The 16,148-nt window shown below is 40.0% G+C and overlaps 1 protein-coding gene across 8 annotated transcripts in view; it reads left to right on the top strand.

The window, feature by feature from the left end:
- Ccdc30 (coiled-coil domain containing 30) overlaps nucleotides 1–16,148 on the top strand; it is a 121,820-nt gene that overhangs the window by 79,342 nt on the left and 26,330 nt on the right. For all 8 annotated transcript variants that reach the window (XM_047560665.1, XM_047560683.1, XM_047560674.1 and 5 more), the window contains 3 exons: nucleotides 1,238–1,447; nucleotides 5,962–6,116; nucleotides 14,310–14,454. In XM_047560665.1, coding sequence (XP_047416621.1) covers nucleotides 1,238–1,447; nucleotides 5,962–6,116; nucleotides 14,310–14,454 — 510 coding nt within the window. The remainder of the gene's footprint in view (nucleotides 1–1,237; nucleotides 1,448–5,961; nucleotides 6,117–14,309; nucleotides 14,455–16,148) is intronic.

The raw sequence follows: 16,148 nt of genomic DNA, 5'->3' as shown, positions 1-16,148 counted from the left end.
TAGTAGCTCAGATGCAGGCAAGCACCAGGTGAACTGCTGGGATTTGTTCCTCAAGTGATTGATGCCACGGAAAGATTTTAAGCAAAGACTCAGGAGGCTGAGGCAGGAGGATTGCAAGTTCAAGACTAGCCTCCACAACTTAGTGAGGCCCTGTCTCAAAATAAAAAATAAAAAGGTTGGGGATGTGACTCAGTGGTTATGTGCCCCTGGGTTCACTCACCAATACCCAAAAATAAGGGGTCAAGTTGCTCTTTGAAAAGAGTGCTTTGCCTGCATCTTAGAGAATAGATTAGACAGAAGTAGAAATGGAAGTGCCAGGACCATTTGCCACAGCCTAGGCTAGGGCTGATGATCTAGACTGTGGCAGTGGTGAAAATGACACAGATTCATACAAAATAGTGGTAGAGGTGGAGTGGTAGCATGTACTAAATGATGGGAATCAGCTCATGATGCAAAAGGAAGACTCAAGGGTGCCTTTGGAGTACACAGAAGGTTACATGATGGCGTCATTTACTAAAATCAGGAAAACTTGAGAGAAAAACAACTTTGGAGATTTGGAGAGAATAGGGCAGTTCAATTTTGACAGTAAGTAGCATAAGATGGCATTTCAGATCATAGGAATGAAACTGGAATCATCCACTCTCTGCCCCTGGCGTATTCCAGTAAGAGAGGTCGGGTAGCATTACAAAAGAGACTAAAAAGGAATAGTAGAGAAAGGTAAGTGAAAACCAAGGGTGTCTGGTATCAGATTCTAAGAGAGAACTTACTGGCTGGCCTTGAACTTACGATTCTTCTGCCTTAGTCTCCCAAGTCACTGGGATTACAGTCGTGCACCACCATGCCTGAGAGGGGATCTTTTTGAGATGGAGGGAATACATACTACATTGGGCTTATTTTGACAATGGGGTGCTCAGTTATTGCCCATGGCAAAAACAGTTCTACTGAGTGGTAGAGATGAATGCTATACTGGAGTAGATTAAAGAAAGGACGGAAAATGTTTAGGCTGTGCCAACATAGAAACTCCTGGGGAAATTCCTTTGTCCAGCTACATTGGACTAGATAAGCTTTTGCAAGACTTACTGATGCCTGGCAGCTCCAGAAAGGTAATCAGCCCTGTGGCATTAGTTTTCATCAGCTTTGGGGGAACTGAACTCCTTTGAAAGTTGCTTATTTTGGCTCACCTTCACATTCACTCCTCGCTTATTTTTTATCTTTCTTATTTATTCCCTACCTTTAGCTCAAAATTGAACAAAAGCAGGCCCAACAGAAGTTATTGGACAGCACAAAGATGTACGCTTCACTCACAGCAGAATGGAAGCACTGTCAGCAGAAGATCAAAGAACTAGAGCTGGAAGGACTTAAGCAGGCTCAGGGCATCAAATCACAGAACCACCTGCAGGAAAAGCTGGCTCAGGAGAAATCTAAAGTTGCCAGTGCAGAGGAAAAGGTAATTATCCTCATGCTTAACCAACAGTATAGCTCTGAATACCACTATGGGAATCCTGTTTCCTCGAGGATTTTAAAACATAGATTTGATTCAAACTGGATCGAATTCTAAATTTTTCTTTGCTCTCCCTCCATTTTTCTTTCTTTTGATTTCAATTGCTGCTACAATTCCAGCAAGTCTCATGTTTTTAAAAACTGCACAAACTTAAAATTTTGTTTCATTCAAGGAATAACATGAATTTAAAGAACTGACTGAGTCCATAGGACTTTGTTTTATATCGTCAAATTTTAAAGGACTTATTTTCCTCTCATTGGGGTTGACCGTTCTTGTGGTTTCTATTTTGTAATTTTTTTAAATATATTTTTAATTGTTGATGGACCTTTGTTTTTATTTATTTTTATATGCAGTGCTGAGAATCAAATCAGTGCCTCACACTGATTTGGTGTGAGGCTCTACCACTAGCTAGGTGAGTGCTCTACCACTGAGCCACAACCCCAGCCTCTCTATTTTGTAATTGTTATAGGGATTTTTGTTGTGAAATGAACCATTCAGGAACATTGCACCTGCATTTTAGGTTGCCTAACACCAGGTGGCAGTAGCATATAGCAGTTGCCCATTGGGATGTGCCGCTTTGCCTGAGTTAAGCCTCAGGTAAAAAATTGTTTCATCAACCATATAGCGCAAACACCAAAAAGAAGATGGCAGCAATATGAACTAAACTAAAGAAAATTAAATGTTGAATTTTTAAAAACAGTGCAAAAGGGTTCACACTAAGATTGGGTGTGGTGGTACACACTTGTAATCCCAGCAACTCAGAGGCTGAGACAGGAGGATCAAAGTTCAAAATCAGCAACTTAGTGAGGCCCTTAACAATTTAGCAAGACCCTGTCTTAAAATAAAAAATAAAATGACTGGGGATGTGGCTCAGTAGTACAATAACATGGGTTCAACCCCCAGTACCAAGCAAACGAGCAAACAAAATTCTATTTATATGAAATTCAAGAATTGATAAAACTAAACCACAGCCAGGTGTGGTGTACACACCTTTCATCCCAGTGATAGGAGGTTGAGGCAGGAGGATCACAAGTTAGATTCCACCCTCAGCAATTTAGTGAGGCCCTAAGCAATTTAGCAAGACCCTGTCTCAAAAAAATAAAAAGGACTGGGGATATAGCTCAGTGGTAAAGTGCCCCCAAGTTCTGGTAAATAAATAAATAAATAAATAAATAAGCAAGTTACAGAGGTGGCATAGTCCTCATCCTCATCTTAGGGCTATTAAGTGGGAGGGACACCAGGGAATCTTCTGTGTTGATGGAAGTCTGCTGTATTGGCCTGAGAACTAGTTATACAAGTGACACTACACTGAGTATGCTTAAGATATGTATGTTATTTAACATAATATGTATGTTACTTTCTCATATGTATGTTTCTACTCCATAAAAAAGTAATTGGTAAGATTGATAAAAATGGGTAAAACGTTAATATTAATGAGTATTTGATGCAACAGGAACTCTTTTTTTAAGCCATAAAAATAGTTTTTTGGTTGTAGATGGACACAATACCTTTATTTTCTTTATTTATTTCTATGTGGTGCTGAGGATCCATCCTATGCTTCACACATGCTAGGCAAGTGCTCTGCCGCTGAGCCACAATTCCCGCCCCCAGGAACTCTTATATACTAACTTTAGATGAAAGAATAAATTAGTATAACCATTTGGAAAACAATTTGGCACTATCTAGTCAAGCTAACTCTGTGTGTGTGTGTGTGTGTGTGTGTGTGTGTGTGTGATACAACTTAACACTTCTGCTATTGAGAATAAGGGCTAGAAAAACTATTATACTGCACATATGTATCAGGCACAGCTGTGTTCATAGAAACAGCATAGTTACATAGCAGGAAAATAGAAACAGCCCAAATTTCCATTGACACAAGATAGAATAAACTGTTGTATATTTACATGATAACATAAAACAGTGAAAATGAATGAACTATAGGTACATGGTATAGTTCAACATATAAAAGTGAATCTTTTTAAAGTCACCAAAACCACAGTATGATTCTATTGATAAAAATATCAAAGTAGTACAAAATTAAAATTTATCATATAGATATATATTATTACAAAGAAGAAGCAAGCCAAGTGCCATGACACACGCCTATAATCCCAGCAAAATTTGAGACCAGGCTTGGCAACAGTGAGACCCCTGTCTCAAAATAAAATTTTAAAAGGGTTGGGGATATAGGCCAGTGGTAGCACTTGCTCAGCGTGCACAAGGCTCTGGGTTCAATCCCCAGCACCATGGAGGTTAGAAAAGAAAAAAAAAAAAAGGAATTCTCTGTAGACAGGACTAATAGTAGCACATCCAAGGAACTTAAGCTGACCTCAGATGGCTGGCTGCCCACTGCCATTGGCCTTGAATCATTCTGCATCTTCACTTCTCCTATGCTGTGTAGGCTCTGCAAGGACCTAGGTTCCAGCATTTGTGACTGATGCAGAAAGCCCTTCTTTTAGAAAAAGGCTGCCGTCCATTGACATTCTCTGAATGTCTGTGGGGAATATGGCGCCAAATCATTGTAAAGGATTCCTTCTTGGGTCCATAATACTTTTGAGGAAAAATAACTATCCTTCTGAAATCTATTCATTTAACAAATATTTATTGAGCACCTATTAGGTAACAGTCACTATTTCAGGTGACACAAGGGTTTATAAAATAATAATAATAATAAAGAAGCTGGATATAGTGCACCTGCTTGTAATCCTAGCAATTTTGGAGGTGAAGGCAGGAGGATCACAAGTTTGAGGCCAGCTTCAGAAACTTAGCAAGACCCTGTCTCAAAATAAAATATAAAAAGGGCTGGGGAAGGGTTTGTAGCTCAGTGGTAAAGCATTTGCCTGGCATGTGTGAGGCACTGGGTTCAACCCTCAGCACTGCATAAAAATAATAAAAGAATAAATTAATTAACTAATTAATTAATTAAAGTTTAAACAAAAATATAGGCTGGGGAAGTCAGGTGTGGTGCAGCATGCCTGTAATCCCAGCAGCTCAGGAGGCTGAGACAGGAGGATTGTGAGTTCAAAATCAGTCTCAGCAAAAAGCAGGTGCTAAGCAACTCAATGAGACCCTGTCTTTAAATAAAATACAAAATGGGCTGGGGTTGTGGCTCAGTGGCCAAGTTCCCCTGAGTTCCCAAAAAAAAAAAAAAAAGGGTGGGGGGTAAAGCACCTCTGGGTTCAATCTCCAGTGTCCCTTTTCCCCCCAAAAAGATTGGGGGGATGTAGTTAGTGTGCTCCCTGGTTTCAATCCCAGTACTACAAAAAAAAAAAAAAAAAGAAGAAGAAGAAGAAAAAGAAAGAAAATGATGGAAACAAATTTAAAAGGAAATGAATAGCAAAAACATGTTCTTGAATGACACTTTTGATCTAACATGTAAATTCTAAAATATAATTATATGTGGCTCTTTCAAATTAAAAAATCAGATTTTTTCAGGGCTAGGGATATAGCTCAGTGGTACAGCACTTGCTTGTCTAGCATGTGTGAAACCCTGGGTTCAATCCTTAGCACCACATAAAAAATAAACAAATGTATTATCTACAACTTTAAAAAATAAATAAATAAGGTTTTCAGTTCTACAAGGGTATTGAGCAACCTGTTATTAGTGCTAGGTGATATGCTAATAGGTACATCATGCATAAGAGACTTCTATTTTGTTTTGAGGTATTATTCATTAATCTAACCACACTGGAAAAACTAGATACTCTCTATATTGCTGTTCAAAGTATAAATTGGTCTAATTCCTGTGGAGGCAGTTTGGTATTATCCATCAAACAACAACTAATAATTAATAAATTTTGTCCTAGCAAATCACACCTCATAATTTATTCTATAGACATCAGTTATAATAGTATTTTTTGTTATAGCAAAAGATTGGAACCAATATAAATGTTCATCAACAGTGGGGGCTAAATAAGTTTGGTATATTCTTACAGTAGACTGGTATGCAACTGTAAAAGAGAAGATGACTCTACATGTACACATAATATAGAAAAAAATCAAGTATGTTTTTATTTGTAAAATGCATAATTATATTTAGTATGTCATTATTCATATAAAGTTTTATATGTATGGAGGATAACTGTGATATTTGTTTACAAATGAATCTCTGAAAGAATACAAAAGAAACTAATAACAGTGATTACCTATTTGGTAGAGGAAAGCTAGGAGGAAATGGGATAAGGGACGGATTCTCTTCATGAGATAGCTTCTTTTAGTATATGTGCTGCCGAAGCGAGCACGAGATAGCTTCTTTTATACATACACATTGAATAATACGAATGCTTGCAAATATTAAGTAACTTATTTTAAAGTTAAAATAAATGTCGCCATGCTCTTTACTTTAGATCATATCTGTATGTTAGCTATGTGGGGCATCGTTTGCTATTTCCGTGATTTAAAAAAAAAAAAAAAATCCCACCCTTCCTAATGTTTTACTCCTCAACTTTTTTTCACTCAAGATTTTAGACCTGCAGCAGAAATTGGAACACGCTCATAAAGTCTGTATCACAGACACTTGTATTTTGAGGACGAAGCAACTAGAGGAAAAGATCAAAGAAGCAACAGAAAATGAAGCTGAGTTAAGGCAACAATATCAGGAGGAACAACAGAAGAGGTAAGAGGAGCAGGATCTGGGTTTCCCAGCGGGGCAGCCATGATGGTGCTCACCAGCAGCGCCACTTCACTAAGTCCCACTAAGGCAGACTGGGTTGCTCTTACCACACCGCATTCTAGTTGTTTATTTCCTTGTTATCTCTGGCACCAGTGTGGGATCCCTAAAGGCAGAATATATTTCTTGTTGTTTTGGTGCACACCTGGTACACCAGTGAATTTTCTTGAGTGACTGGATCGCCTATGAATTATGATATGTTTGACATATATTCAACTACAGTGAAGTTAGTGTTTTATCTTTATCAGCTAATGTTCTTCCAAGTGGTTCCGATAACTTATGGGCATCTTTATCTTTAATAAACTGCTACCCGATAGGAACTACCATCTATTTTTTTCTAAAATTATTACGATGATTATGATTCTTCCTCAAAGCCTCCTCTGGGAAGTCAGGCACAGTGGTACATGCCTATAGTTCCAGAGACTTGGGAGGCTGAGACAGGAGGACTGTAAATTCTAGGACTACTAGCCTGGGCACTCGGCAAGACCCTGTCTCAAAATAAAAAAATAATTAGGGATGAGGATATGGCTCAGTGGTAGAATACCCCTGTATTTAATCCCCAGTACCCACAATTTTTTAAAAATTAACTTAAGGTATCTTCTTGCTCTAGACTTCAGTAACTTCAGTAGCTCAGTAAATTCATAGACGTCTCTTATGAACAAAGTCTAGCACCAGTAATAGGTTCCTTAATACCCTTGTAGAACTGAAAAATCTGATTCATTTATTTATTTTTTAAAATTGTAGGTGGACATAATACCTTTATTTTATGTGGTGCTGAGGCTCAAGCCTAAGGTCTCATACAGGCTTCTTATTTTTATGATACTCCAAATGATTCACATATATTTTGAGAAAAATATGATTTTAGCCACTAAAAAGATATGCAGATGTTCACACACTTTGTAGCTCATAAACTTACCTAATAGGTACTTAAAATTCTAGCATAGGGCCCACCTAGTGAATAAACATTTGAGTAAGTGAATGAATGGTTTCATATGTGAATAAATAATGAATCCACTCAGTGAGGTGCTGGGGAAGAATATTTGTCTCCCCAACCATGTCTAGCAAGAGGGAAGGCTGTCCTGCTGTCATAATACCAACACTAGATTCTGATTATTATTGTTAAATAATAAAAAGTAGTACTTTTTAAAGCACTACTCACAAGAAAGCAAGACAAAGTCCTGTTATGGTGTGGATATGAGGTGTCCCCCAAAAGTTCCTGTATTAATGCAGGAATGTTCAGAGATGAAATGATTGGACTGTGAGAGCTATAATCTAATCAGTCATCTTAGTTTGAGTGAATTGACTGGGTGGTCACAGTAGGTAGGTGGGGTGGGGTTGGAGGTGGTGGGTCACTGGTAGGGTTTCCCAAAAGGTTCATATTCTCTGTGGTTCCTTCCCCTGCCCCTCTATTTCCTGACCCCCATGAGTTGAGCAATTTGCCTATGCTAGGGTCTTCCCCCATGATGTGCTGCCTCACCTTGGACCCAGAGCATTGGAGTTGGCCATCTGTGAACTGAAACCTCTGAAACTGTGAACCCCAAATTAATTTTTCTCCTCTAAGTTGTTCTTGTTGGGTATTTTGGTTACAGTGACTAAAACAAATTGGTACCAAGAAGAAGAGTCATTGCTGTAACTACCTTGACTATGTGGTTCAGAAGTCTTTGTAGCTTGTTTGTGGGAGGAATTTTAAAGTTTAGATATGCAAACCAGAAAAGCTTTAGAATGTTGTAAGCAGAGCTTAATGGGTGATTCTGGTGGGAGCTCAGAATAGAATGCTCTTAGGAATGTCAGCTGTGTTCATGAGGCTTCAGAGGGAAATGAGGACTATTGGAAATTGGAGTAGAGGCCATTTGTGTTACAGTGTGGCAAAGAACTTGTCTACATTTTGCCCACATTCTGAGTCTTTTTTTTTTTTTTTTTTTTTGCAATGCTGGGGATTGAACTCAGGGCCTTGTGCTTGCAAGGCAAGCACTCTACCAACTGTACCATATCCCCAGCCCTCATTCTGAGTCTTTGTATGAGACTAGGTTTAAAAGTGATGAACTAATTAATATGGCAGGGGAAATTTCAGGCAGTACAGCATTCAGCCAACGACATGGATATTGCTGGCAATTTTTAGCCAGGTTTACTATGAAAGTCAGGAGCAGAAAGCAGAACTAAAGGAGATATATGCATACATACACACATACATACAAGGGATCAAATACAGGGGTGCCACTGAGCTACATTCCTAGTCATTTTTATTTTTATTTTGAGACAGGGTCTCTCTAAGTTGCTTAGGTCTTCACTAAATTGATGAGGCTCTTCTCAAACTTGTGATCCTCCTGCCTTAACCTCCCCAGGCACTGGAATTATAAATGTGTGCCACCATGCCCAGCTCAGAACTAAAGAATTTTTTAAAATTACAGCTTGACCAGAAAAGTGCTTGTAAAGCTGGGACCAAGGAAGTTGTGCTTGTAGAAGAGATTACAGCCCCTAAAGAGATGCTAAATAGTTACCACAGAAACAACAGGAAAGATGCTCAAGGGTGTCTCAGGAATTTGCAAGACCACACTCACTACATGCTCCAGGGTACAGAAGAGATAATTCTTTTGAGAAGAGATCTTGTGGACACCCTCTCACAAGGTGGACCTAAGAAGTTATTTCACCATGCTGATCCCGCAGGCACTCACTGCTGCAGCCCTGATGGGGTGGAGGCAGGAATTGCACAAGCTGGCTGCAGACCTTGGCATCATCAACATGCTGCTGGTTCTGCAGGAATGCAGAATCTGGAGTTAAGGAGTGATGGATGCTTCCTCTGAGGTTTCAAAGGAAGCCCTGGGAGGTCAGACAAAGTGTAGCAGGGTCAGAGTTCCCGTAGGCTTTCCCTTAAAGGATGATATGTAGGAAGCTGTAAAGGTGGAAGTTCCAGAGGAGACCCCAGGAATTAGAAGATGTGAGTAACATGGACTGTCTGCCAAGAAAAGCTTCTACCTGCAGAGAGTCAGGTTAAAAGAGAGCCCATGTGCACTGCAACCTAAAAAGCCAAAGAAGCAGGGCTGCCCAAGCTCTTTGGAAATAACATCTTGCAGCCAAGTGTCTTAATTGCTTTAAGTCTTTCTATGCTCCTGTTCCTCCCTTTTGGAATAGGATGTTTACTCTTTGTCATTCTATATTGTATATAAGTAACTTGCTTTTGATTTATACAAGAACTCACAGCCAAGAGATTTGGTCTCAGAGGAGACTTTGGACTAGGGCAATGCAAAAATTTAAGACTCTTGGACATCAAACTCTTAGACATGGACATGAGCTTTTGGGGGCCCAGGTTAGAATGCTACAGTTTAGATATGAGATGTCCCCCCCTCTAAATTCTTGTATTAATACAAAAATGTTGAAAGGTTAAATAACAGTATTGAGAGCTATAACCTAATCAGTTCATCCTGACTGACTGAGTGGTAACCATAGGCAGGTGGGTTGTGGCTGGAGGAGGGGTGGGTCTCTGGGATATGCCCTAGAAGGGTTCTCTTCCCTGTGACCCCTTCCTCCCACCCCTGCTTCCTGACCCACCATGACCTGAACAGCTTTCCTCCGCTGGGGTCTTCCCCCATGATGTGCTGCCTCACTTTGGGCCCAGAGCGATGGAGTCAGCCGTCAATGAACTAAGACTTCTGAAACAGTCCCAGATAAACTCTTCCTCCTCTAAATTGTTCTCATTGGGTATTTTGGTCACAGCAGTGCAAAAGCTAACTAAAACAAGCCTCAAGGGCAAAATAAACAAAAAAAAATGATGAATGATATACAAACTTCTAAGTCAAGGGACAGATAATAATATCAACCCTGGGTTCAGGAGATGCCAAGGAAGCTTGCCACAAGGTGTGAGAGCTGAACTAAGAAAATCCAAACAATCTCTGGAGGAAGGTAACCCTGATTTAGATAGTAAGGATTCCTCCATATTAAGTTTAATAAAATATAAACTTATAGTCAATGTTACCAAACACCATAAGGGAACTGGCTACCAGGAACGAAAATCAGCAGAAACAATGAGCACCAGATTTGTAACCCCCAAGAATCTCAGCAACTGGGATTATAGAAAACTGATTATAAAACAACCGTGCAAAGGTTTTGAAGAAATAAAAGATATAACCAAGGAAATGAATGGAAAAAGGCTATTTAACTTTTCTGAAGTATAGTGTCCTTATCTCTAAAGTGGGAAAAGGGATACCAGTTCTGTACAGCTTCTACAAAGATTTGCTGAGAAGAAATAGGTAGAAAAAATATTCAAATCAAGTGTAGGAAAAAGAACTATATAGGGAAATTTTTCCATCATAAGGGGGTTGCATAGTATATATTGTTTTGTAACATGGAGCAAAGTAACTCCCAGTTACACATCTAGCTTGTTACATATTTTTTTCTCTTAAAATATTATGCTGTTTATTTAAAATATTAAATCTTCTTCCAGAGCATTATTTTAATGATGTGCCATAAGTTAAGTTGCTTAATAAATCCTTCATTGTTGGGCCTTTAGATTTTTCCCAGTTTCTTGCCATTACAGTGATATAATATATATCCTGGCACATAATAAGCGCTGTTATCAGTCAGCATTCAATCAGCAGGAGGAATATATATTTAATAAGAGATTTGTTGGTTTTATTTTGTTTTGTATTTTGCAGTACTGGGGATTAGACCTACAGCCTCATATGTGTTAGGCAAGCATTCTATCACAGCTACATCCCCAGCCTAAGATTTGTTACAGGGATTTGTTTTCATTTTTGTTTGTTTGTTTTTGGTTTTTTTTTTTTTTTTTTTACTTTAGATTGAAGCCAGGAGTACATTGCCACTGAGCTATATCCCCAGTCATTTTTTAAATTTTTTCAGATAGGATTGCTAAGTTGCTGAGGCTGGACTTGAACTTGCAATCCTCCTGCCTCAGTCTTCTGAGTTGCTTAGATGACAGGCGTGTGCCACATGACCCCGGAGAGTGAGAAGTTGAAGGAGGATCAATGGGAAGGTGCAGCTATGGTAGGCCTGGCTGTTGCCTCATGCCAAGATGAACAGCAGATATGTGGCAATACGTATGAACTAAAGAAGCACCTGCTCCACTCAGTATGAAGCACAAAATGCCTCACTTCTGCCATCTGCACAAATATATCTCCTGGGGCTTACCTGTAATTCTGTGGTTTGGGAGGCTGAGACCAGAGGATCACAAGTTCAAAGCCAGCCTGAACAACTTGGTGAGTCCCTAAGCAACTTAGCAAGACTCTGTCTCAAAATAAATAAATAAATAAATAAAAAGGGCTAGGGATGTGGCTCAGTAAAGTGCCTCTGGTTCAATCCCCAGTACCAAAACAAACAACAAACAAAAAACACAAATATATCTCTTGTGGCCCCCTGTAACACATTACAAAGTCACTATACTAAAAAGTGTTGTTGTTATAATATTTTATGCTGTTGTCATCATCACTATTATCTTCTCCTTCAATAAAGTAAGAAAAGATCATTTAGCCAAAAGAAAATGCTTGGGAATAATGGAAGTAGTGATGAAATGAGGCTAGAAAGGTCAACTAGGCTTAAGACATGTGGAATCTAACAAACTACTTTCAGAAGTTTGCATCTGTTTCCCTTTCTTGTAATATCTTCATTTGGTTTTGCTATTAGGGTAATGCTTGCCTCAAAAAATTAATTAGGGGCTGAGCACAGTAGCAGATGCTTGTAATCTCAGCTACTTAGGAAGCTGAAGAGGAGGATTGCAAGCTGGAGGCCAGCCTGGACAACATAGCAAGACCCTGTCTCAAACTAAAATTTTTGAAAGGTCTGGGGATGTAGCTCACTGGTAGAGTGCTTGTGTAGCATGCATGAAGCCCTGTGTTCAATCCTTAGTACTGAAAAAAAAAATTAGGAAATTTCTAGAAGAGATTTTTCTAAAAGAGATTAGAGAGAATTAATTTTTTTCTTGCTTAAGTGTTTGGTACAAATCACCAGTGAAACCATCTGAGCCTAGATATTACTGATTTGAAAAAAAAAATTTTTTTTTTTAAGACAGGGTCTTACTCTGTTGCCCTGGCTGGTCTCATGGACTCAAGTAACCCTCCCACCTAGTCTTCAAAGTAGCTAGGACTACAGGTGTGCACCACCACACCAGCAGTATTCTATTTCTTTAGTAGGTACAGGCCTATTCAGATTATCTGTTTCTCTTGTATGAGATTTGGTAGTTTATATCTTTCAAGGAATCAGTCCATTTCATCTAAGTTATCAAATTATGGGTATAGAGTTGTTTATAATATTGCTTTATTATCTTTAATATCTATGGGATCAGTAGAGATGGTCCATCCTTCATTTCTGGTATTAGTAGTTCGCATAGTCTATTTTTCTTGGTTAGTCAGGTGAGAGATTTATCAATTTTTTTGGTCTTTTCAAAGAACCAGCTTTGGTATATTTTAAGGTTTGTGTTTTTTATTTGTTTTTGGTTGAGGTTGGTTCATTTGGGGTTTTGTTTGTTTGTTTTGGTGGTACTTGGGTTTGAACCAGGAGCATTCTACCACTGAGTCAGCTCCCCAACCCTGTTTTTTTTTTGAGACTAAATAACGACTAACCAGGGTAGCCTCAAATTCGTTGTCCTCCTTCCTCAGTGTTCCAAGTAGCTGGATTACAGGCATGTGCCACCAGGCCCAGATTCAGCTTTTTGTTTCATTGACTTTCTCTATTGTTTTCTTGTTTTCAGTCTCATTGATTAATACTCTCACTTTTTATTATTTCTCTCCTTCGGCTTGCTTTAAGGTTAAAATGATCTTCTTTATCTAGTTTCCTAAGGTGGAAGCTCAGATTATTGAGTTTAGATTTTTCTTCCTTTATAATTCATATACATAATAGTATAATTCTCCCTACCTTTGCTGGTATCACACAAATTTTGTAAGTTGTATTTTCTTTTTTCTCTTCCTTCCTTCCTTCCTTCCTTCCTTCCTTCCTTCCTTCCTCCCTCCCTCCCTCTTTCCCTCCCTCCCTCCAGTATTGAACCCAAGGGTGCTTAACCACTGAATCAGATTCCCTAGTCCTTTTTATTTTGAGACAGGTTGCTCACTAGGTTGCTTACAGCCTTGCTAAGTTGCTGAGGTGGGCTTGGAATTTATAATCCTCCTGCCTCAGCCTCTTGAGCCGTTGGGATTACGTGTCTGCACCTCCATGCCCAGCTCCTGAATTTTCAATGAATTCAAAATACTTTTAATTTCTCACAAAACATCCTCTTTGATTCATGTTTTATTTGGAATTGTGTTACTCCTAAATATTTAGAATTTTCCATCTAACTTATGTTATCGATTTATAGTTTCATAATATGCTGTCACTTTAGTCAGTCATACAAAATTGTGTTACATAATACAATGGCTAATTTGGGTTTTCAACTCACTGGATTGAGGAATGCCTCAAAAATTGGTAAAGAATACTTCTGGGTGTCTCTGAGGTTTTTCCAGAGAAGATTGTTAAGACCTGCCCTGAATGTTGGTAGCAGCATCTAAAAGCTGGGGGCCCAGATGGAACAAAAAAGCAGAAGAGAGAAACTCACCTTCCTACAGTCTTCACCCTTCTTAAGCACTGCATATTTCTGTTCCTGTCACCTACTGGCATCAAGCTCCACATTATGTAACTTTTAAAAGTGGTGTTGCAACGGGGCACAGTCGCTCACTCCCATAATCTTAGCAACTCAAGAGACGGAGGCAGGAGGATTGAAAGTTCAAAGCCAGCCTCAGCAACTTAGTGAGGCCCAAAGCAACTTAGCAAGATGAAATAAAAAGGGCCGGGCTGTGGTTGTAGTTCAGGATCAAGGGCTCAGCCCGTAAAGCCCTGAAGAAGAAGGAATATGGGATTCAGGACTAGCGCCCAACCTCAGCCCTGTCCTGGCTGCTCTCTGTGCCACAGCTCCTCATCTCTAAAATAAAAGGAAGATCATTTCTTCCCCATAGGGTTGTTTTGACAATGAGAGAAAGAACAAAGAAAATCTTAGAAAAACTTGTATCACAAAGGAGGCTCCCTGTGTAAGTCGCTTTATTTTATGGACACATACCCTATTTCCTTGAACAAAACAAACAAAAATCCCCTGCGATGGCATAGAGAGTTTAGGGCTGCGTTTGATTTTCAAAGTGTGATTTAACATGCCTTAATTGCCCTCAGGAAGCTCCTAGATCAGACTGTAAATGAGTTAAAAAGGAAAGTGACAACCTTACAGGAGAAAGATAATCAGTTGAAAGTGACCAGATCTCAGCAACAAGAGGCCCTACTCAAACAACTGGAAAATGAAAAAAGAAAATCCGATGAGGTAAGAAAGTCAATAGATAGGCTTCTCACTTTTCCTCTTCTCATGCCTGAGTAATAGCTAATTATTATTCATTAAGCTTAGTCAGGGAAGAAAGTAGAATCTATTCTAGGTATGTCAAGTGTAGGGGAGGGGAAAATGCCTTCTCGGCACCCTTCCAGGTTCTTGGACTGGGCTACCAACGAAACGGGTGGAAAACAAGAGACAAACTATTTTAATTACACACATACACACGGGTGTCCCACAAAATGTGAGATTCCAGAAGGGTCAGATGACTGAAGTTTATACAGCATCCCCAGCTACAGAAGGGAAACAGGAACTTGGGGTCTCTGGGGCATGATGGGGACAAGTTGTGGGAAGGAGGGGAGAAACTGTATGGTGAACAGAGGTGGTCTTGCATGCAGATAAGTCTCCTGAGTAATACAAGTTGTCTGGAGCAGCCCTCTTCCTGACACACATTTTACTAATCTAGATTTCCTGGGCTGATGTAAATTCCTACTGTAGAAGGACAGCTTTTCAGAGCTACTTCTGTGCCTGCAGTCTCTCAGAATAACCAGCTTGAAATATGCCAAAGAAGTATATTTTAGGGTGATATATTTTGGTCTCCTACAGTCATGTTTTAGGGCAGTGTGTCCTGAGCCACAACACAAGCAAGAAGAGATTCAACATAGGGGGAGAGATGCTTACAAAGCTGTTGGGAGGGAGAGCAGAGAGTCAGAAGGAACTGCTGCAGGCTTTCAATGCATGCTGAAGTCTAGGAGCCACAGGGAAGTCACCTCCTACTTCACCAAGGTGGGAAAATTGCAGGAACTCTCCTTGAAGCCCCTACAGAAGTCTCATCTGCTCTCTGCCCATTCATCTCAATACATCTCTTCTAATACCAGATGTGTGTCTTCCCTACACCAAACAATTCTCCAATTCTATGTGGACCCCAATGGAACATACAAAAATTTAACTTGATTCTGACACTAACTACCTGGAGACAGTGTCACCTCCCACAGGTTAAGGACTCAGTCCCACAGGCTACCCCACTTCAGATGCTGATTGAAAGTCCAGGTTTCACCCTGTTTCTGACCACCAGCTGTAAAGCCCAAGTTCCTACAACCCACCGTGTGGTTTGATCATTTTTTCAGAATGGCTCACAAATCTCAAAAAAACAGTTTGAATTTTCAAGATAACTGGCTTATTATTATAGGGCACAACTCAGGAACGGCAGATGGAAGAGCAGTGCATAGGGCAAGGGACATAGGAAGGGACGTGGAGCTCCGAGCCCTCTCTGGACACACCACCATCCCTCACCTGCACACGCTCAGCAACCCACAAGCTCCCTAAATCTTGTCATTGCCGGTGGGGGTACGGAAGCTTCTGCTTTATGGTTCTGCATGAAAGGAGTTCAGAAGTCATCACCACTCCATCCCAGTCACAAGTCAAAAGCTGAACAAACCAAAAAATCAACCCTTCTGCATCCATCAGAGGGCAAACTGCCACCCATGACACTGGAGACACTGAAAGACAGAATAGAGTCACAACTCTGCACGGAGAACCAGTGCCCAGGTTGAGAATCCTGAGCTGTAACTGATGCATTGCTGGAGACCAGGGTGGACAAGTCCGAGAGGGGAAAACTCCAGGCCACCCGGCTGCTGGGGGTGGGGGTGGGCACCACACTCCTGTGCCCCCTGGAGCTTACCAGGTTCCTA

Source organism: Sciurus carolinensis, chromosome 1, assembly GCF_902686445.1.
Source record: "Sciurus carolinensis chromosome 1, mSciCar1.2, whole genome shotgun sequence".
In the NCBI taxonomy this organism is placed as follows: domain Eukaryota; kingdom Metazoa; phylum Chordata; class Mammalia; order Rodentia; family Sciuridae; genus Sciurus; species Sciurus carolinensis.
The sequence above is the reverse complement of the archived record's forward strand: the minus strand, read 5'-3'. Positions and strand labels throughout refer to the sequence as shown.